Source organism: Ichthyophthirius multifiliis (assembly GCF_000220395.1).
Source record: "Ichthyophthirius multifiliis unplaced genomic scaffold scaff_1120509251198, whole genome shotgun sequence".
Taxonomy (NCBI): domain Eukaryota; phylum Ciliophora; class Oligohymenophorea; order Hymenostomatida; genus Ichthyophthirius; species Ichthyophthirius multifiliis.
The window spans coordinates 1-22,371 of record NW_004086109.1 but is presented as its reverse complement, the minus strand read 5'-3'; the positions used below and the strand labels follow the sequence as shown (position 1 = coordinate 22,371).

Below are 22,371 nucleotides of genomic sequence, written 5' to 3'. Positions count from 1 at the left end.
AAAAAAATATGAAATATACTTATTCTATATTTTCGATCAGAATTTTACCGATTATCTTTTTTAATTATAATTTTAATGTTTTTATAAATAGTAGTAAAATGAAAAAATCTGTTTTAAAAAACAATAATCCAATCAGATTTAAGATTAAAATACAAATTGGATCTAAAAATTTTAAAATAAATAAAAATAACATGTATATATAAATTAAATTATTATTTCAATATAATAATAATATTAAATAAAAAAAAATTAGAAAAAACAAAAATAACAAAAATGGTAAAAAAATTATAATAATATAAAATTAATAAAAATATAAATAAATAAAGACAAGTGGAAAAGGAGGAAAAGGAGGGAAAGGTGGAAAAGGAGGAAAAGGAGGAAAAGTTGGATCTGGAAAAAGTAAGAAGAATCCTCAATCTCGTTCTTATAAAGCAGGATTATAAGTAAAATAAAAAAAGTTATAAAGGAGAATTTTCAATTAAAAAAAATATAACAGTTCCCAGTTGGTAGAATTCATAGATTCTTAAAGAATAGAGTTAGTGCCAAAAATAGGGTTGGTTCTACTTCTGCTGTATATACTGCTGCCATACTTGAATATTTGACAGCTGAAGTATTAGAATTAGCTGGAAATGCTTCAAAGGATTTTAAAGTTAGAAGAATCTCTCCTAGACACTTATTATTAGCTATTAGAGGAGATGAAGAATTAGACATTTTGATTAAAGCTACTGTTGCAGGAGGTGGTGTTATTCCTCATATTCATAAAGCTTTATTAGGAAAACAATCTACTAAATCAAAAACCAAACTAACTGAATAATAAAATTGATATCATTTTTTTTTCGCATTTTTATATTGTATGTTTTTTGTTTGAGTTTGTGATAGAGTTTTTACTGTTTTTTAAAATTTATTTTAAATATTTTTTTTTAGTTTTTCATTTTATTTTATTTTTCGCTTTTTCTATTTTTTCCTTTTTATTTATTTTTATGTAGAATTATTATTGTTAATATATTTTTTAAAATTTAAAAAAATATTTTAAATTAGAAGTTAAAATAAAATTTATGTTTGTAATGATAAAAATTTTAAGTATCCTATTAAAATATAAAATTAATTACATAATAAAATAAAGATATAACTTAAAAGATTATTATATATAAGTTTATAAAACACTTTTCTATATGAAATAATTTATTAATATAAAAAAAATATATTTTAATCTATAATAATTTTTAATTTTTTTTATTTTAATATTAAAATTAAAATATGGAAATAAATATTAATGAAAATTAAATTTTGGTTTTAATTTTAGTAAATAATAATAAAATAATTTTTATCTTTATTAATAAAAAATATTATATATCAAGAAATATTTAGAATAAAATAATTATTATAAAACATTGATATCATTAGAAAATGAAAGCTAAGTATATTATATTATATTAATATTAATATTAATTTATAAAAAAATGTAAAAAAGACATATTTAAAAAATTACACAGAAGAAATAAAGCTATTGCGTTAATTAATATTGGAAGGATAATTTGAAGAAACATTAGTATATTTAAATCCTTTTTATGATAAATTTGGATAAAAAATAAATTAAGTGTTGTATGAAATAAATAAATAATTTTATTTAGAATAATTAGAAATTGATCCTGAACAAGACAAAATAGTCTAATTATTAAAAATAATAAAATAACTAACTACAAACGATAATTATAATTATTTATTTTATCTTTTAAGCCTTCCAAATTTAAAAGACCATTCTGACTTTGCAAATTGGTCACCAGAAAGTGTATAATTATAAATTTTAAATATATTTATATATAAAAATATATATATATATATATATTTATAAATAAATATATGTATTTATATATTATATGTAGGGTAGATTAGAATGCTTTGAAAAAGTTAAAAATTGTTTATAGGCATTTTATCCAGTAGAGTTGAATTAAATTGAAGCTTAAAACAGCTTGTATATGCTAATTGAAAGACTAGTTAATTTAGAATTAATAGAAAAAGAAAAAAAAAAAATGTTTTTACTTGAAAATTAAAACTAATAAATTAATATTAACTTATTAAATAATTCATTTATAAGTTTTAAAAAAGAAAATAAATACAAAATCATATTTTAGCAAAGTGAATAATTCAATCTAGAATTTATTAAAAGTTAATGTCTACTTTAAAAAGAAAATTAATTTTTATAAATTGCTTCTTAAAGTGTTAATCCAACATTATAAACTAAAAATAGTGATATAGCAATATAATAATAATAAACACCGAAATGTTAAAAATAATAATAAAAAAATTAAGAAAAGTAATAATAATTATAATAAGATATAATTAAATAATAAGAACAAAATATATAAATTCAAAATAAAAATAATTAATAAACAAAAAATTAAAAAGAAAAATTGCCAAATAAAATAATAGATGAATAAAATTTATAATAGTAATAATAAAAATAGTAATAAATTGAATAATATTAATAAAATAAAAGTGATTTATAAGAAACACAATAACAAAAATAATAAAAAGGATTATAAAAAAAATAAATTTATTAATAATTTGATGAAAATGATAATTAAAAATAAAAAAAAACTGAAAAAATTTAAAATTAAAACGAATAATAATAATAAAATTATATATAATAATAATAATAATAAAAATAATAATAATAATAATAATAATAATAATTGTAATAATAATAGTAATAATAATAAATTTCATAATAATTTATTAAAAATAATACAGATGATTATATTAATATTAAAAATATTTACTAAAATTTGATAGAGGCTGCCATAATTCTCGACACATAGCCTATAAGGACCGCATCTTTTAATTAAACTGGAGAATATTTCGTATTAGGAACTAACTCTCGTTCTATAAAGGCATATTCAATAGATGATATATTCAATAACTATAAATAAGTAAAAATAAAATAATTTTAATATTTATAAATAAAATTAATGATAAAAGGATTAACCTCCTTAAGTGTTATGGGAAAAATAAAATCATCATCCTGGTTCTATATATACTATAGATTGGAGTAAAAACGGAGAACTTATAAGCACAGGATCTAATGATTTTGAAATAAAAGTAATAAAAGCGCCTAAATATCCTTTTCAAAATATTGACTTTTGCACATAAAAATTAATCGGCCCTAAAGGCATTGTTAGAAAATTAAAGTTTTTACCATGTTCAACCAAATTAATGTCAGCAGGAAGTGCAAACACAGATATTTTATATTGGGATATATAAAAATCAAGTCTTTTGACTTAATTCAAAGGCCACTAAGAAGCCATAAATTCATTCGATGTATTTTTTATATTATTTTATTTAAAAATAAAAAAAAGATTGATTTTAATGGTAATACTATTATTTCTGTAAGCAAAGATAGTTGTATTAATATATGGGATATTTAAAGTTAAAAAGCAATAAATAAGATTAATATTAATAGTTAAAAATTCGGAAGTTTAAATTATATTTCTATTTAAAAAAATGGGTCATTGTCTTCTGTAGGGCATACTAATGGCCTTATTACTGTTTGGGATTTAAGAAATACAGAAAAACATTTACAAAGCATTAATGTTCATTCAAATGAATGTAGATCTTGTGAATTTGATAATACTGGAAAGTATATAATCAGTAGTTCATTTGATAAAACTATTTGTATTTATAATTTAGATGAAAGCAGGTTAGAAAATTGTATTAAAAATCATACAGATAGAGTTGTTTTAAGTACTTTTCATCCTAATAATTAACTGATTTTATCAACTAGTGCTGATAATACAGCGAGGCTTTTATCAACTTAAACATATTTTAATAGTATTTTGTTTTGATTAATTTTTTCGTTTTTATTTTCTAAAATATATTTTTTTTTAATTATAAAAAAAGTAAAATAATTAAATAAATTATAAAAAAAAATTAAATTTTATTTAAGTTTTGATATAAAAATGGAAAAAAAAAAAGTATAAAAATTATACAATTAGCATTACAGAGTAATGTCAGATATTCAAATAATAATAAAAGATAAGGATATTTTAGACAGAAAAAACACTATAGAAATTTATACAAAACGATAAATTAATGATGATTAGCATAACTATAATTTAAATAATAAGGAAAAATAAAATATAAATTAAAAAGTAAAAGTAAAAATATAAAAAATATACTATAAATAAATATAAAATTTGAAAATATTTAAAAAAAAGCAAATAAAAAAAGTCAGGAAAAATATACACAAATGAATTTTGGAGTGAAAAGTTTCATAAATAAGTTTTGAAAGAATCAAAAATATAAGATATTTTAGAAAAACTTCAAAAACTATATAGAAGAAATAGTTAGGATTTTGCATCAGATATTCACAATGCTACTTAGAATAATTTAAAATATATTTTTTTGCCTTAGATAGATAAAAACTTAGATTTTATAAATAACAAACGAAACAGTAATTTTAGAAATTTTATATCCCCTTAAAAAAATATGGATTATAAATATTAAGTAAAAAAAATAATTAATTAATGTAAAACTTATTCTGATAATTTGAAAAAAGAGTAAAGGCTCAATTCACTAAATAATTTGAATTAAATTAATTCATTAAAATATAATAAATAAAACTGATTTTTTTTTTTAATTGCTTAATATATAATATTTATTATTTTATAATATTTTTATTACTTTTATTATAATATATTCATTAAAATAAGAAAAAATATTTTATATAAAAATGGGATAATCTATATGTTTATGCGTGAGAAGAAAAAAAATAGAGAATATATTAATATTCGAATAAAAAGTTAATAATATAAAAATATAAATTATTTAAGGATCAATAATAAATGAATAATTAGGATCTATAGTTAATTGGTCAGATTTTTTATTGTAAAATAGATTTTCATTTATCTTAAAAAATGCATTAAATCAAGAACTGTAAGAAGAGTTAAATTAAATACAAGCTTAAAGAAAATTAAATATAGATAGTAAAAATAAAATAAAAAAGTTTGATACAATTGAATCTGGTCCTGGAAAATTATAAAATTGTTAACATATAATACATTAAATTCTTCCTTTGTGGAGAGGCGGAAATAATTAAGAATTAGAACAATTTGAGGAGTGTATAAAATAATGTTTATTAAAGGCTTAGAAATTAAAATCTTATAGTATTGGGTTTTGTCAAGATGGAATTGATTTGTTTGGAATTCCCTTACAGTTTTGTGCTTAAAAATTTTACGATGTATTTTTAGAATTGCTTATGGGAAATTAATAATATGTAAATAAAATTGTTATTATTAATAAAAATGAAGATATAAATAATATTTATAAGAAAATCTTCGAAAAAGGAAATTTAGATTAAAGTATCTAATCAATTTATAATGATAATTTAAAAGAATTTTGCTAAGATGATGAAAATAAACCTTTAATTTTAAATATGTCTTAATATATATTAAATATTAATGAATGAATTAAATTATGTCAATATATTCTTTATGTCTATTAATTTAATTCATTCTATATGATTTTTTTATTAAAATATGAATATTTTATTCATATTTTTATAAATTATATTTATAAAATTTAAATAATTTTTTAATTAAAAATTATTGATTTTATTTCTTTCAATCATATTAAGTAATTTAAAAAAACATAAATTAAACTGGTTTCACAAAAAATAATATGTATATTTTAACATCAACTAGTTAAATTATTTTATAAAATTTATTTTAATTAAATTTTATTTTTTATTGATTTCAAAATTTAATTTTAATAATATAAAATTGTTTTAAAAACACACATATTAGTATTTATAGTAATAATTTTCCAATTTAAAATTATAAAGCTAACAACATTTTGATTTAAATAAAATAAAAAGAAATAATTAAAAAATAATATAAGAAATAGTATACATATAAATAATATTATTATTTTGCTTTTATTTTTGTGTATTATTCATAAAAATTTTAAATTAAAATGCATAAAATAATTATGACTTGTTAAAAATAAATTAATTAGCATTTTTTATTTTAAAATTAAAATAAATATTTAATAATAAAACTGTGGGTTTTAGTAAAAAAAATATTAGATTATTATTTAACAATTAAACATTAATTTTTTTATAAAATATTATATATTAAAAATTAAATAAAAAAAACTATCATTTAGTAAATGAATAATAAGTAAAATGAACAAAATATAGATAAAAATTAATTAAACACAAACCTTCCATTAAAAAATAATGAAAGTGACATTAAAATATAACCTCAAATAAACTAATAACATGAAAAAAGATATAGTCTCCTCGAAGAAAATAAAAAGAGTAATATAATGCCAGCAAAATAATAACTGGCTGTAAGGGCTTCAAAATTTATAGATATAAATTAAATATAAAAATAATAATCAGTAAAAGAAAAATTGAAGCGTATATTAATGAGTAGATCTTTTGATAATTGGATTATAATTTTAGTTATTATATTTACAATAATTGTTTTTGTATATTTTGCTATAGATACTAGAGATAATAAATATAATAAAGAAATACAAAGTGTTATAAAAGTATTTTAATATATTGAATTAGTTATATTGTTTATTTTTTAAATTGAAATTTTTCTGAAAATGTATACTTTTTCTATTCAAGTATATATATTTAATTTTATTAAAAATATATATTTAATTGTAAATAGGTTTATTTTAAAGATAAGTGGTTATTAGTTGATATGATAATTATGGTGGCTTCAATTGTAATATTAGTACTTGATATTGTACTTAATGATTCTTAATTTACTACTATTTCTAAAATACTTAGAGGTATATTTAGATTTATGAGACTTTTTTTAGTTTTCAGAAAGGTAAAAATAACTTATTTATTTTATTTTTTATTAATTTAATACTCTTTATTAGGTTAGCTAATTCAAAGTTATATAAATAACATCTTCTAATTCAAGTGTAAAAACTTCAATGGAAAGAATTTTAGAAATAATGAATAATATAAAAAAAAATGTTGATGATATAATTTTAATTAAATAAATTGATTGGTAATTATAATTTGTGTCATTGTTTTATATAAATTTGTAATATAAAAAGGTGCATAAAATAAATAGAAAATAATAAAATTTATGATCCAATATTTGAAGATACTGAAGCGGCAAAATGGGTTAATATATATGCAAATACAGAATAGAATTCTAAAAAGAAAAAATAATAAACAGTACTAGACAAATAATTGAAAAATCAATTAAATTCCAATGCCTAAAAAGCAGAAGACTAAAAAACTTAATTAGTTAATTTATAATATCAGTCTATGAAAGTCCCTGAAGAATTTTTAAAATATTTTGAAACAATAGATAATATAGACTTTTAGGTTTTCAAATATTATCAAGAACTAAAGAAAAATAATTTAGCATATTTACTAATTTATTTATTTAATCGTTATGATATTAATAACACTGCCAAAATAGATCCAAACCACTTGTGGAATTGGTCAAATCATATATCTGCTGGATATAAAAATAACCCTTATCATAATAATGTTCATGCATTTGATGTCACTTAGGTTTTCTTTTTTTATATTTTATGTCAAATATTTTTTCATTTGTTTTTTTATATTTCTATAAAAAAAAGACAGTACATTTTTTTATATAAAGTTGCGAATTTATCTAAGTTGCTGAATTAAATTCTTTAGAAATAGGAATTATGTATATCGCAGCTGCTGGTCATGATTATGAACATCCAGGATTCAATAATCCTTTTTTGGTAAACTCTAAAGGAGAGTTGGCAATTAGTTATAATGATAAATCACCTTTAGAAAATCATCATTCATTTTCTGTTTTTTATTTAATGACAAAAGATAACTCTAACTTATTTACAAATTTTAGCAAAGAAGATAAAAAAAAGTCGAGGGAGAGAATTATTAATATGATCTTACATACCGATAATGCTGTTCATTTTTCTGATTTGGCTATGTTAAAGGGTAGATAATAAGCTTAAGGTAATTATTTATTTTGATTTTTGATTTTATTTTTAAAAAAAGATTTTAATCCGAAAAATAAAGATAAAGATATTTGTATGAATGCATTGCTGCATGCTGCAGATATTTCAAATCCTTATAAACCTTGGGATATTTGTAAAGTTTGGACATAAAAAGTTATGTAAGAATTCTGGAATTAAGGAGATGAAGAAAAAGAAAGAAATCTTCCTGTAAGTTACTTATGTGATAGATATACTACTAATACTGCAAAATGCTAGATTGGTTTTATTGATTTTGTTGTCTTTCCTTTGTATGATACTATTAATAAGTTTATTCCTAAATTAGATTTAGGTAATTTTGCTCTTAATAAAAAAAAATGGACTGAACTTATAGATTTCTATGAAGAAGATCTTAAAATGAAAATTGAATAATTGGAAAAAGCAGAAAAAAATTTATAAAATTCAAAAGCATAATAATGAATTGTTTTTATTAATTAATTATTTGTTTTTATAAATTTGAATATTATATATTTTTTGCTTTAGATTTTTAATAATTCATTTTTTTTATTGTTTTTATTTATATTAAAAAATAATTTTTATATATTGTAAAACGTATAAATTTTTTAGCATTTATATTATTAAAATAATTAATTAAAAATCATATTTATAATAGATAAAATAAAATTTATTATAGATGATTAATATTTTTCTTTATTCTAATAAAATATTTGATTAATAATTTTTTATTTTATATTAAATAAACTAATATGTATATTTTTCTATATATATTTTTCGAAAATTAACATATTTATTTTAAATAAAAAAATATATTAAAAAAGCCAAAATTATTATTCAGAATAAATAAATGAAAACTATTAGAATTGAAGATATTAATATGCAAGATGAAAGATATAAAGAATATATTGAATAAACATATCTGAATTTTTATGATGAACAATATGATAATAATTTTTAGTTTAAAGATTAATTTTAATTTAACACTATTTTAGGAAAAGGAGCTTTTGCGGTTGTAATTTCCGCAACTATAATTAGTAGTCAGGAATAAGTTTCAATAAAGGTTATTAGATTTTATTAATTTTAATTTAATATGTATTTATTATTTAAAGATTATTGATAAAAGATAGTTTAAAAATTAAAAACTATTAAAATAAGAAGTTAAAATTTTAAGAAAACTGCAACATGAAAACATTATAAGATTTATAAAAGTAATAAAATAAATTTGATAATTTTTTTATTATGAATATAAAAATAGTCTTTTGAATCTATAGAATATCTTTTTATTGTAATGGAATTTTTTTAAGACGGAGTTACCTTATATAATTATATATAAATAAGAAAAGAACAAAATAATCCTTTGAAAGAAGAAGAAATAAAGAACATAATCAAAAATATACTTCAATCAATAAATTACATTCATAAAAATTAAATAATCCATAGAGATTTAAAACCATGTAATTAAAAACTTATTTTTTAATTTAAAAATAATAATTTATAAGAAAATATATTAATAAAGCCATCTTAAAGTCCTAAAGAATTTGAAATAAAAATTATTGATTTCGGGTTATCTTTTTAAAGTGATTATTAATTAACAACAAATTAAAATTGTGGTACTTTAATATATATGGCTCCTGAAATGGCTTTAAATTAATAATATTAGAAAGTATTTAGTTTTTTAATTCATTTTTAATTATTTATTTTTATAAAAAAAAGTCTATTGACATTTGGAGTGTTGGAATCATATAATTTATATTATTTAACATGGGAAAGCATCCTTTACATAATTAAAATGATAAAAAAAAAGATTTCCTAAAAAAAATAAAAAATCCGGTATGGGTTTTTCCTGAAAATATGAATGAGTATTTATTTATTATTTTAGTATTTAATTTTTATTTAAGCTGTTAAAAGCATTTCTTTTTAAAAACTGCTGCTTTTAATCCTGATGATAGAATGACTGCATAATAAGCTTTAAAGCATACGTGGATTAGCGGAGAGGGTTATTTTTCAGATCCAATTACTATAAATGATATTTATACATGTATTGTTAATATGTAGAATTTTATAAAAGTATATAAATAATAAAATGAATAAATACATTTTTTTTTCAAAAAATATATTCATTTACTTTTATGTAAAAAGACATTGAAGAAGATTCTTATGTTTAATTATATAAAAAATAGATGTACTTAATTAAAGTGTTTTGAATATAAAAAAATAGAAAAGGCCATTAATAATCAAGAAATTATTTAAAAATAAAATAATTAGTATTTTTAAAATATAAATAGTAAAATAATTCAATCTATCAAACACTAAAATAAATAATAATATTTTGAACGTAATCGTATTTTACCTTAAATTCATTAAAATAGTATGGGAGCAAACGATTTTAATAATATATATTTTAGTTTGCATCATTAAGATTTCCAGATTGGTTAAAATAATGATTCATATAGAAAAACGCATAGCCTTTCTTAATAAATATAATAAAATTATTAAATGAGTAATTAAAATAGTATTGATTTGAGTTAAAATTATTATACTCCATAAAAATATTACAAATTAAAAAATTAGTGTAGCATGCAATATTAAAAGTCTAAAATTTATAATATTAAACTTTTGAATTCTTTAGATAATTTTAAATTACCGTAATTAAAATTAAAATTTATGTATATAATTTTAATTATATAGATAAATAAATAATACCATAACTCCTGTTAATAGTGATAAAGAATACCAAGAAATTGTTAAAAATTAAATTTTGCCTAATTTAAAAAATAAATCAAATTATTTTCTATTAAAAAATAATTCAAATAAAAACAGTTTAAATTTTTAAAAATGAGAAAAATATAATTTCAATAAATTTATTCAAACTAATTAAAAAAAAAACTTTATTTCAAAAAGTTGATTCTAAAAAATGAATTTACAACTATTTATTATTTTAAATTATAAATAAACAGATTTTTGCTTAAAAATTAAAATAACTATAAAATGAGTTATTGAAATATAAAAAATAATATAGATTATATATTTAAAATTTATTTTATTTTCAAATTTAACTTATTTAATAGAATATAAAATATTATTTAATATAATCATCTTTATAAAATTATATTTAAAAAAATAAAACACAAAAATTATTTAAATTTTTTACAAAAGATAACAAGTTCAAATATTATAAAAATTAAAATATTATAAATTTACTTATAAAACATTTATTAAATATAAGAAAAAAAAGAAAAAAAAAATGAACGAATAATATGCTGATGAAGCCGAATAAGAACAGGGACCAATGTTGATTTAAAAACTTGAAGAACATGGAATAAATAATGGAGATATAAAAAAGTTAATTGAAGCTGGATTCCAAACAGTATAATCAGTATCATTTACAATAAAAAAGAACTTATTACAAATAAAAGGAATGACTGAAGCCAAAATAGATAAAATATTAGATATAGCATGTAAATTGGTACCAAATGATTTTTAAACAGCAGCTGAATATTTACAAAGGCGTGCATAAGTTATAAATATATCTACAGGTTCATCTGAATTGGATAAAATATTAGGAGGAGGGATGGAAACAGGTTCTATTACAGAAATATTTGGAGAATTCCGAACAGGGAAAACTTAAATATGTCATACATTATGCATTACTTGCTAATTACCTAAAAGCAAAGGTGGCGGTGAAGGAAAAGCCATGTATATTGATACTGAAGGTACATTCAGACCCGAAAGACTTGAATAAATAGCCCAAAGATTTGGACTAGATCCACAAGAATGTATGGAAAATGTGGCGTATGCCCGTGCTTATAATTGTGATCAATAAAATAAGTTGCTTATTTAAGCTGCTGCCTTAATGGCAGAATCAAAATATTCGCTTTTAATTGTTGATTCGTCTACTGCTTTATATAGAACTGACTTTTTGGGAAGAGGTGAATTATCAGTAAGATAAAATCATTTAGGAAAATTTTTAAGAAATATTTAAAGGTTAGCTGATGAGTTTTCGATTGCGGTCGTTATTACGAATTAAGTTATGTCTTAGGTTGACGGGTCAGCTATGTTTGCTGGGGATATGAAAAAACCCATTGGAGGAAATATTATGGCTCATGCTTCTACTACGAGACTTTATTTAAGAAAAGGAAGAGGAGAGTCGAGAATTTGTAAAATTTATGACTCGCCTTGTTTACCAGAATCAGAAGTTTTTATATTTTTCTTTTTTTTTTAATTTATATTCTTTAAAAATTTTTAGGCAATATTTGGAATTTCATAAGGAGGTATTGCAGATTTTAACGAATGAGAATTTTCTTTTAATTATATTACTTTTAAATATTTATAATTTTAGTTTATATATAATAATAAAATGTACTATTAAGATATTTTATTTATTTATTTTTATTTTTTTGATAATTAAAATACTTTTAAATTTATTATTTATATTATTTTATATTTTGTTTCTAATAAAATACTATTTTTAAAGTTATTAAAATTTTAGATTATATTAACATATTATACAAAAAAACTAAATAATTCTTTGTATATGTCTCTTAAATTTTTACTTTATTTTATTGGTTCATAAATCTAATTCATATATACATTTATAAAAATTTTATTTGTTTTCTATATATTAATGAAATAATTGGAAGAAACCTATTTTCTATAATTAAAATATATATAACATAAAGGTTCTAAAGTAAAAAAATATTATAAGTAGAATATGTGGCTTTCTTAACTTGATATTATAATTTATTTTACTTTGTATATTTTCTTTTTTAAATTTATGAATTTATTTTCATTTCTGAAATCAAAGGGATTAATCATGATTTATTTATATTATATGTTTAATTTTAGTAATTTTTTTAAATTTATTATTATTTTGGCTCTTCATCTTTAAAATTTGAATTATTTTTATAATTTAAAAATTATAATATTTATTTCTTTTATTTTTTTTAAAAAATATAATTATTTATAATTTTTAATTCTTAACTTATTAATTTTAGATAAACTAAATATAAACTTAAATATTTATTTTTCATCTATTTTTGATTAAATTATGAAATAAATATTTAGGTATATATTAATATAAAATTAAAAAGAATTTATTATACTTAATTAATAAATAATAATAATTTTATATTTATCTAATCAAAATAACATAAAAATAAATTATATTAATTAAAAATTTAATGTTTAAAATATTTAATATTTATAATTTTCATTAGTTTACTATGTTTGAAAAAACTTGTTCTAAAGTTGAATTTAGCAATCCATAATTTTTAATATTTTTAGTAAATTCATTTACATTTATTCCTTCAAAATTAATTTAATCTTCTAAAATTTTATAAAACTATTTAATTTATTCAACCTAATTAACTAGGACAACAACATTCCCAACACATTTATTTTGAATTTTCGCCCCTGGAAGTATGCATTTAATTGCTTATATTCCTTTTTAAGTATATTATTCATTAAATTTAATATCAATAGTATAGCCATCACCAAACTAATTTTTTAAAAATAAAGAAGTACCTAAAGCTTTGAGTTAGCCATTAGCCATAACAATAATTCTATCACTTAAAACATCGGCTTCTTCCATTGCATGAGTAGTAAGGATAATACTTCTATTTTATTTTATTTCTCTTATTATATTCCAGACTTCTCTTCTCGTTTTAGGATCCATTCCAGTAGTTGGCTCATCCAAAATAACAATTTTCGGATTTCCAATAATCGAAATTGCTAATGAAATTCTTCTTTTTTGTCCTCCACTAAATGTTCCTACTCGCTAATTTTTTCTATCAAACATATTTACTTCTTACATTCTTCGATCTATTTCTTTTGGTATTTCTTCTAATCTCATGTTTTTTATTTTACAATACATTTCCAAATGTTCCTAAGCTGTTAACTCATCCCATAAAATATCGAATTATGGACAAACACCAATATATTTTCTTATTTCTTCCATATCTTAGGATATTTAATAATCACATATATATGCAGTTCCTTCTGATGGAGCAAGCTAACCTGTTAAAACATTTATTAAAGTACTTTTTCCTGCACCATTTTGACCTAATAAGGCTATTAATTCACAGTCGTCTATTTCAAACCATATGTCTCTTAGTGCAACCACATCATCTTTTGATTTTCTACCTAAAAGACTTTTAGTATAGCTTTTTCCCAAACCTAGAACTCTTATTCCTTTTACAGATGATTTTTAATCATGATTTTATTAAACCCTTTTTTTTTCCTAACTTACTGTATCGAGATTTTCATTTTCTGAATAGTTAAAATCTAAATGGTTTTCGCTTTATTTCAAAAAGTTTTATTTGTAATATTTTTTTCTGAATAAACAACTCCAAAAACTTTTTTTAAAGAAAAAAAATGCACTTTCAGATGAACCTCTATTCTAAAAAAATATAATATTTACTATATTTAATAAAAAAAGAATACACTTGGCATGACATGATCAAAATATAAGGCCATTAAAAATATTAAAATAGAAAGTCCATTCATGTAAATAAAAGATTGCATTAAAGTAGGAGCTTCATACATTACGGGTGGATAAGAGAATTTTCCTTTAATAGTTTTGAATATATCATCATAATTAAATCCTGGTGCATCGCTCCATCTACTATTGGTAATATCATAATGTTTATTAGTTCTTTGAACAATATCTTAGAAAATCTTCGAATAATGAAAAGGTGGATAAATACTGAACAAAGTAAGAAGTAAATAAGCATAGATATCAGGCTCTGTTTAATATAAGAAATATATAAAGATTGGAGAACTCATGAAAATTTCCATAACAATAGCTAATAAAAGGAATCCATAACCAATAGTATAACCTAACTATACACTATTACAAACTGTAGAAATTAAATAGGCAATAGAAAGTATTGACATTCCAAAACAAACAAATACCAAATAAATAATTATTAATGAGCATTTAATAAAAAAATCAAATCTAAATAAATATCCTACAAAAATCATCACAAACTATAACAAACACATGGACAGAAACGAATAAACAACCCAACTTGCTATATAAGAAAATTACGAAAGGCCTAATGTGGTAAGTCCTTAACGCAATTTTTTTTCTTTTTCGCGCAAAACTTCATTTATTAATAGAATAAAGCTAATCATTACTGGAATAAATAAATAGAATGCACCATATGCGGAAAATAAATCAAATCCCAAAGTAAATCTAGTTGGAAGTTTTGGATAATCTTATATAGTGGCTTGTATTCTTTCCTTATCATAGTTTATATTTAATTATTGGTCATAAGAAGTATACTATTCATATTTATTGTTTTGTACGATTTCTATTATGGCATTGTCTATGGATAGTTTTAAAGATAGTAAAAGATCTTCTTTTCCTACTGCTTTTTTTGGGTCAGTTAAAAATGCTGATCTATAGTTAAGAGTACTATTATATAAAATTGTATACATAAAACTTTTTATAGTTAAATGTTATTAAAAATAACCATAATATTTATCAAACAAATTTAAATTACAAGGAATTTTCATAGGAATTCCTTTAAAATCGTAAGGGTAATAATCAGTGCAGAAAAATACTCCTATTTAAGTCCTATTTAAATTTTTTTTAATATAGTTGCTTAGATTTTCAACGTTTGCTTCACTTATCTATTTTACATCTTTCCCAAATTCTAAATTATTTTTTTTTGCAACGTATTTCATTACCTCTTTGACCCATATTTGCTCGGTGCCAATTATATGATAACCCACAGATATACAATTATCATCGTCTGGATCAAACGAATCAACGTATTCTGGAGATATGCATTTTGGAATTCTTTCTGGAGTATATATTGGAGGTTCTAATTATTTAAAAACGGTTATTTTGTTAGCTACTTGTTACCAAAAAGTCATCAAAAGAAACACTATTAAAGGGGTTGTATAATGAAATATAAATACATATTTGTGTCTTTGATTTATTATAATTTTTTTTTTTAAAAGCAGAATTATATGCTTGATTGTTGTTTTTATTTCTTGCTTAAACGAGCTTTATATCATTGTTTTTTCGTTATTTATTACTTTTTAAATTTCAATGTTTTTGTCAATTTATAAATTATACATTTTTTTTATATTGATTTTAATATATATAAATATTTAAAAATAATTTTATAAATTGTATTTTTATAATTTATTTTAATTTTATTTTTAAAAAAATATATATAAAATAAATTTAAAAATTTAATAATTATTAATATAAGGATACTTTGAGGAATTTTTTATTTTTTTATATATATATTTAGCCTCTTTAAAAATTATGTTTTAAAATTTAATTCAATAAATAAATAAGATAATTATATTAATTGAGAATAATTATAAAAAAATATATTCGAAAAAAAATTTATAAAAAAAAATTATTTAAAATAAAAGTATAAATATAAAAATAAAGAAAAATAAAATAATGTAAATTATATATAAAATAGATATAATATAAAAAAAAAACTATTTTATTATAATAATTATAAATTATATATATATATATATATATATATATATGTAAATTTGTATATATTTATATGAAATATTTTCTTTGAATTATATATTTTTATGAATGTTTTCTTAAAAAACATTAATTTTAAAAATTTTTATATATTTTTTTTTAATTAAATTTCATTTTATTTAAGCATACATTTTAATGAATATTTATTTTCACCTTTAATTATGATATTTTATTTTATTTTTAAATTAATTATTATTATTTCTATTATAAAAAATACATTAATTCTATAATTTTTGTATATTATTTTTGTTAAAATGTTTTTTGATTTTTAACTTTCATTAAAATAATATTTTTTTGTTATATTTTTAAATTGATAGAATTATTATTAAATTAATTAAGTTTTTTAATTTTTTTGTATTTTTTAGTTTTTGGATTAAAAATAGATTATAATTTAATGATTTTCATATGTATGTTTTGCTTTATTTATAAGGATAATTAACACCTTTTACATCTATTCTTACTCCTAATTAATTATTACCACAAGCAAGATATTATCCAGATTAAGCAAAAAACAAATAATTATTATCTCCATATAATATATTATAAATATTAATTATTATTTTCATATTTAGTTTTCTTTATATTCAATACTATCATACCTGTTCTTATTATTCATATTTATTGTTTTCAATTTAATAATTTTTTTTAATTTCTATATAAATAAAATATATTTATAAAAAATATAGATAACAAGTTATTACATTATTTTTTCTACATATTAAAATTCATTTTTAGTATAATTAACAGTTCACAAAATTTAATTTGTATGTGTAGATTAAAATTATTTCTAGATTCCTAACTATCCTTCAGCATTACTTCCCCAAGTAAATAAATATCCATCTTCATAACTAACGGCAGTATGATTAGCTCATAAACTTATTTAAATAGCTTTAAAACTTTTTATACTTTCTACTAATGTAAAAATTGATTTAATTTATTTTCTTCTGTCAATATTACTAATTTTCCTTATATATTATTACCCATTGAATATATTTAGTAATTTTTCGCTATTAAACAAGTATTTTTTTAACCAAAAGCAATAATTTGTATAATTATATTGAAGCTGGTGAATCTTGTACTAGAATAGGTTTGATCTGTTTTAATAATTTAAATTTTTTTAATTATTTATTTATAATTATGAGTATTTTTATTTTTTTTAAATTATGAATGTTAAATTAAAAAATATTTATTTGCACAAACTATCTTTTTATATAAATTAATTAATAATCAAATAAAAATTGTGAATTATTTACTAAGCATTATCTGTTATTTATTCTTAAACATATTCATAAGAAACTCAATAAAATTATTTTAAATCTTACTTCATCGTTTTCAGAATGATATAGTTTTTGAAATAATAAAATACTAAATCATTGTGTATTTTATTTTTTTCCAAAGTTTTTAGACCTGAATTACCAAAATTAAGATTTATTAAAAAATAGGAAAAATTCCAAAATTAAAATTTTTTTTTAATTAAAATCAAATTAAAATTATAGACTATTAAAAAATGATGTGAAAATAAATGCTATTGTACTTTCTACGATTTATATAGATTTTACATATGATTCTATTTTAAATAAAATATCAAATATTTAACTTTACCTAATTTACAATTATAAATAATATCTTCTTTAGAATTAATAAAATATTTAAAAGTTTTTAGTAAAGCTAATGTTTTTTTATTTAAATTATCTTTAAGAGCAATATATTGTATAGTATAATAAATTCATAAATATAAAATTAAGATGAAAAAAACGACGGAATATTTAAATATTAATTTATTGTTTTAATCAATTGTCTAAAAAAGCTAGCAATAAATAATATAAAAATTTATGAAAATTATAAAAACTAATTCATTAATCATCTAATTATTTATATATTTATTGTTAATAAAATTTTTTCGTATACTTATTTTTAAATATCTTAAATAAAATAATTATATAAATAATTTTTAAATATAATACAAATAAAATATAAAATATAAAAAAATGATAAAAGATTACGATTATTTATTTAAATTAGTTATAATTGGAAATAGTGGAGTAGGAAAATCATCACTTTTATTAAGGTTTAGTGATGATTAATTTAATGAAAATTATTTAACGACTATAGGTGTCGATTTCCGTTTTAGAACATTAAACATAGAAGGAAAATCAGTAAAACTTTAAATATGGGATACTGCAGGTTAAGAAAGATTTCGAACAATTACTTCTGCATACTATAAAGGTGCAGATGGTATAGTTCTTGTCTATGATATCACCTCTTAGAATACTTTCGACGATATAGAAAAATTTTGGATTAGTGAAGTTGAAAGTTATGCTGAAAAAAATGTTGAATTAATGCTTATTGGAAATAAAAAAGATTTAAATTAATAAGTTACTACATAAATTGCAGAAGAATATGCAAAACACAAAAATATGGAATTCTTTGAGGTTTCTGCAAAAACTGCTGATAGCGTGTAGTAAGCTTTCTTAACCCTTTCAAAAAAATTAATGGCTAAAAGAGAGCCTAAGAATCAGTAAGGAAATAATTAATAGCATTCTTAATAAAGATAAAATGTACAAAATCTTGGCAATCCTAAATTTTAATAAAAAGCTGATAAAGGAGGATGTTGTTGAATAAAAATAATTTATTTTATTCAATATTAAGTAAAGAAAAAATAATTTTTTAATATCATTTATTTTTGAACAATTATTATATTTTTTTAAAAATAAAAATTAAAAATATAATATATAATATTAATTTATTGCATATATATAAAGAGAAACTTTAATTATTAATTATATATTAATTTATTTTATATAAAAATAATAATTTTTAATTATTTTTTTTAATATTGATATTAATTATATTATTTATATATTATTATTAAATATATAAAAATAGATATACATAGAAATATATATATATATTTTTTTTTTTTAATAAAAAATTTATAAAAATTTTATATTTATAAAAATTATTTTATTTATAAATTAGTTTATAAAAAATATAAATATTTTTTTATATAATAATGTAAAATTTGATATTTTTTAAAAAAATATATTATTTATAAAACTTTAAATAATAATTAAAAATATAATAATTATATAATATATAATTATAATAAAAAAAATAATATATATTAAATAATAATATTTTATAATCATTTTAATATTTTATTAAAAATATATATGTTATTTTTTTATTTTTATTTTTTGTATATATTATAAAATAATAATATCAATTATTTATATATATATTTTATTATAATTTAATTTATATATTGTATTTTTATTATTTAAATTTAATTTTTAAATATTTATTTGTTAGTATAAACATATTATAATTAAATATTTAACTTATAATTTTTTGATATTAATATTTTTTTTTTTTAATTGATAAATATTTTTAGTTTAGATGACTTTACATATTTTATTTATTTTTCCAAATATTTTTTATTTTTATTATTTTGTATTTGTTGACTTGATTTTTAAATTAAGAAGTGAATCTATTATTTTTGATAATTTTTTCTTGTTATATTTAATTTATTATATATAATTATTTTATAATATCTATTAGAATATCTTTTCTTAGTTTATCATTTCAAAGTTTTTATATTTATTGAATAACATTAGAATTTTTTATTTTATTTTATAAAATATTATAAAAATTTAATATATATATATATAGCTTACTTTCTTACTACTTATTATTTATTTCATAGTTTATAAAAACTATATTTATTATTTTAGAAATTTTTAATTTTTTATACTTTATTAAATGAATAGTTAATCTATTTTAATTGTTTTATATATATGTTTTTATAATAAATATTAAATATATATAAACAGGCTTTACTATTCTCATAATTTTTATTTTATTACCTTTATTTTCTTTTGATATAAAATCTGGACTAATTTTCTTCGATTTCAATGACTTAAATATAAAATTTTTTACCAGCTTTTGTATGGTTTCCTAAAAACCATAAAGTTTTTATTTTATTTTATTTAAAATTTCGACTGCCGTTTTATGTAATTCCTATGTATTATGCCTAAAATTTTATATTCGGAATTCGTAAAATTTTTAACTATACTTCTAATTTTTTAAACAAGTAATATCTAACTGAGAAATTAAATAATGGAGTCTTATATTTAATGCTAATAACTTCATTGATATAAATGTCGTTTTCTTAAATTAATAAAATATACTCTTTAATATAAAGTTTAATAATGGTTATTTAATTATATATAAATTAAATATATATATTTTTCAGTTAAATATTGATTATTTATGCATTTTATTTTTTCAATAATAACTAAAAAATTAAATTTCAATTCATATTATTATTTTAAAAAAATAAATTAGTCTAAAATTTTATTATGTAATTAATATATTAAAATGTAAATATTAATTCAATTTTTTTTTTAAAAAAATTATATATTAAATTAAAAAATATATTATTTAAATTTTGTAATATTTTATTTTAATAATATATTTTATAAATAAAATTTAAATTAAAAATAAAATATAATATAATAAAAGTATAGTCAAAATTTATTATCTCAAAAATAGATTTAATTAAAATGAAAAAATTATTATTGAAAATATTGTAATAATTTTTATACTATTTTTTTAAATAAAGTGCAAGAAATTAAAAATATAATTATTAATTATACTATTATGACTTACAAAAAATTTAATTTTTTATCAAAATTTCTATTAAATATATAATGTTTTTTAATTTTTTTTTTTCAATAAAAAAATAAAAATAAAGATTAATAAAATATAATATAAAATTAATAAAATAGTTGACAAACATAAATAATTAAAAAAAATTAAAATTATGAAAGCATAAATGAAAAAATATTAAAATAAAAGAATAAATTAAATATTACATTATAAAAATTAATAAATTACGAAAAAATATATGCAATTATTGAAGAAAATATAATTAATAGTTTTAAATAATAAAATATAAATACAAATTTAGAAGAGTTTTATTAATAATTTTTATAGACTAAGTAAACTTTAAAAAAATATTACTTTTCATTTTCAACATTTGTTATTTTTTTAAAGAAGAAAATGAATCTCTTTTAAAAATAGGCCAGCCTATATAGAGAAATAATAAATCAAAAATATATTATATGTGAATTATTAATTAAAATATATAAACATCCTAAATATAATCTATATTTATTGATAGTGAAGATTTAATATAATTATTAACTTATTTTTATAATTAGTATAAATAAAGTAGATGATTTGTAAATAATTAAAGAAAGAATAAATTGAAAAAACTTTTTTTATTTTATATAAAGTTTGATTTTAAAATTATAAAAAAAGAAATAATTTATTTAACCAATAATTGGATAAATAATAATAGTTAATTAATTATTTAAAATATGTTATTATTTAAGAAATTATTATTGATAAATTTAACATACACTAAAAATTTAATGCAATATAATATTTATTTAAAAATTAAAAAATTAAAATGATATTAATAAATTATAATATATATATTATAATAAAATAAAAAAAAATAAAAAAAAATAATAAAACATTAATAAGAAATAAAAAAAATATTATTAATAACTAATAAAAATAAAAATATTTTAAAAAATAAAGAAAAAAATATTGACATAAACAAAAAAAAAATATATCATATTTATTAGTTGTTAAAATAAATAAAATCTATTTCTATATAATTTAATATATAAGAATACAATTTAATTGAGAATTGAATAAGAGAGAAAAAAAAGTTTAATTTAAAGATGAAATAGAATATGGGTTAAGGGGTTGGGAATTGGGGGGTTGGGGTTGGGGTTGGGGTTGGGGTTGGGGTTGGGGTTGGGGTTGGGGTTGGGGTTGGGGTTGGGGTGGGG

The 22,371-nt window shown here is 17.7% G+C and overlaps 6 protein-coding genes across 6 annotated transcripts, besides 32 other annotated features; 5 read left to right on the top strand and 1 right to left on the bottom strand. All coding sequences in view use genetic code 6, as the record gives it.

The window, feature by feature from the left end:
• Window positions 1-236: 236 nt before the first annotated feature.
• IMG5_158080 (hypothetical protein) lies at window positions 237-964 on the top strand. Its single transcript, XM_004030528.1, has 3 exons — window positions 237-276; window positions 327-443; window positions 497-964. The coding sequence occupies exons 1-3, from the start codon at window positions 274-276 to the stop codon at window positions 821-823; spliced, it is 447 nt and encodes a 148-aa protein (XP_004030576.1). The 5' UTR covers window positions 237-273; the 3' UTR covers window positions 824-964.
• Window positions 282-317: a microsatellite.
• Window positions 331-389: a microsatellite.
• Window positions 333-384: a microsatellite.
• Window positions 912-961: a microsatellite.
• Window positions 913-980: a microsatellite.
• Window positions 915-980: a microsatellite.
• Window positions 916-980: a microsatellite.
• Window positions 981-1,490: 510 nt separating this feature from the next.
• On the top strand, window positions 1,491-3,768 carry IMG5_158070 (WD repeat protein; the record flags this gene model as incomplete). Its single annotated transcript, XM_004030527.1, has 4 exons — window positions 1,491-1,789; window positions 1,884-1,994; window positions 2,796-2,930; window positions 2,980-3,768. Exons 2-4 carry the CDS (start codon window positions 1,977-1,979, stop codon window positions 3,766-3,768), a joined length of 942 nt encoding a protein of 313 aa, XP_004030575.1. The 5' UTR covers window positions 1,491-1,789; window positions 1,884-1,976.
• Window positions 1,791-1,874: a microsatellite.
• Window positions 1,809-1,879: a microsatellite.
• Window positions 2,610-2,720: a microsatellite.
• Window positions 2,623-2,720: a microsatellite.
• Window positions 2,623-2,733: a microsatellite.
• Window positions 3,769-4,646: 878 nt separating the features above from the next.
• Window positions 4,647-4,678: a microsatellite.
• Window positions 4,679-6,426: 1,748 nt separating this feature from the next.
• On the top strand, window positions 6,427-8,442 carry IMG5_158060 (hypothetical protein; the record flags this gene model as incomplete). The annotated part of the gene is made up of 6 exons (XM_004030526.1): window positions 6,427-6,633; window positions 6,681-6,845; window positions 6,898-7,031; window positions 7,081-7,549; window positions 7,618-7,984; window positions 8,027-8,442. 6 exons carry the CDS (start codon window positions 6,427-6,429, stop codon window positions 8,440-8,442), a joined length of 1,758 nt encoding a protein of 585 aa, XP_004030574.1.
• Window positions 8,443-8,616: 174 nt separating this feature from the next.
• Window positions 8,617-8,658: a microsatellite.
• A 946-nt stretch (window positions 8,659-9,604) lies between these two features.
• IMG5_158050 (hypothetical protein) lies at window positions 9,605-12,274 on the top strand (the record flags this gene model as incomplete). The annotated part of the gene is made up of 5 exons (XM_004030525.1): window positions 9,605-9,643; window positions 9,694-10,031; window positions 10,669-10,723; window positions 11,216-12,175; window positions 12,227-12,274. The coding sequence occupies 5 exons, from the start codon at window positions 9,605-9,607 to the stop codon at window positions 12,272-12,274; spliced, it is 1,440 nt and encodes a 479-aa protein (XP_004030573.1).
• Window positions 9,839-9,875: a microsatellite.
• Window positions 12,275-13,149: 875 nt separating the features above from the next.
• Window positions 13,150-13,183: a microsatellite.
• A 6-nt stretch (window positions 13,184-13,189) lies between these two features.
• On the bottom strand, window positions 13,190-16,068 carry IMG5_158040 (hypothetical protein; the record flags this gene model as incomplete). Its single annotated transcript, XM_004030524.1, has 2 exons — window positions 13,190-14,377; window positions 14,422-16,068. The coding sequence occupies 2 exons, from the start codon at window positions 16,066-16,068 to the stop codon at window positions 13,190-13,192; spliced, it is 2,835 nt and encodes a 944-aa protein (XP_004030572.1).
• A 403-nt stretch (window positions 16,069-16,471) lies between these two features.
• Window positions 16,472-16,500: a microsatellite.
• A 1,992-nt stretch (window positions 16,501-18,492) lies between these two features.
• Window positions 18,493-19,122, top strand: IMG5_158030 (Ras family protein, putative; the record flags this gene model as incomplete). The annotated part of the gene is made up of 1 exon (XM_004030523.1): window positions 18,493-19,122. The coding sequence occupies one exon, from the start codon at window positions 18,493-18,495 to the stop codon at window positions 19,120-19,122; it is 630 nt and encodes a 209-aa protein (XP_004030571.1).
• A 199-nt stretch (window positions 19,123-19,321) lies between these two features.
• Window positions 19,322-19,382: a microsatellite.
• Window positions 19,383-19,435: 53 nt separating this feature from the next.
• Window positions 19,436-19,479: a microsatellite.
• Window positions 19,480-19,483: 4 nt separating this feature from the next.
• Window positions 19,484-19,528: a microsatellite.
• Window positions 19,529-19,539: 11 nt separating this feature from the next.
• Window positions 19,540-19,625: a microsatellite.
• Window positions 19,565-19,610: a microsatellite.
• Window positions 19,567-19,638: a microsatellite.
• A 94-nt stretch (window positions 19,639-19,732) lies between these two features.
• Window positions 19,733-19,793: a microsatellite.
• A 1,120-nt stretch (window positions 19,794-20,913) lies between these two features.
• Window positions 20,914-20,954: a microsatellite.
• Window positions 20,955-21,245: 291 nt separating this feature from the next.
• Window positions 21,246-21,293: a microsatellite.
• Window positions 21,294-21,313: 20 nt separating this feature from the next.
• Window positions 21,314-21,371: a microsatellite.
• A 644-nt stretch (window positions 21,372-22,015) lies between these two features.
• Window positions 22,016-22,069: a microsatellite.
• Window positions 22,025-22,097: a microsatellite.
• Window positions 22,049-22,125: a microsatellite.
• Window positions 22,049-22,147: a microsatellite.
• A 149-nt stretch (window positions 22,148-22,296) lies between these two features.
• Window positions 22,297-22,371: a microsatellite.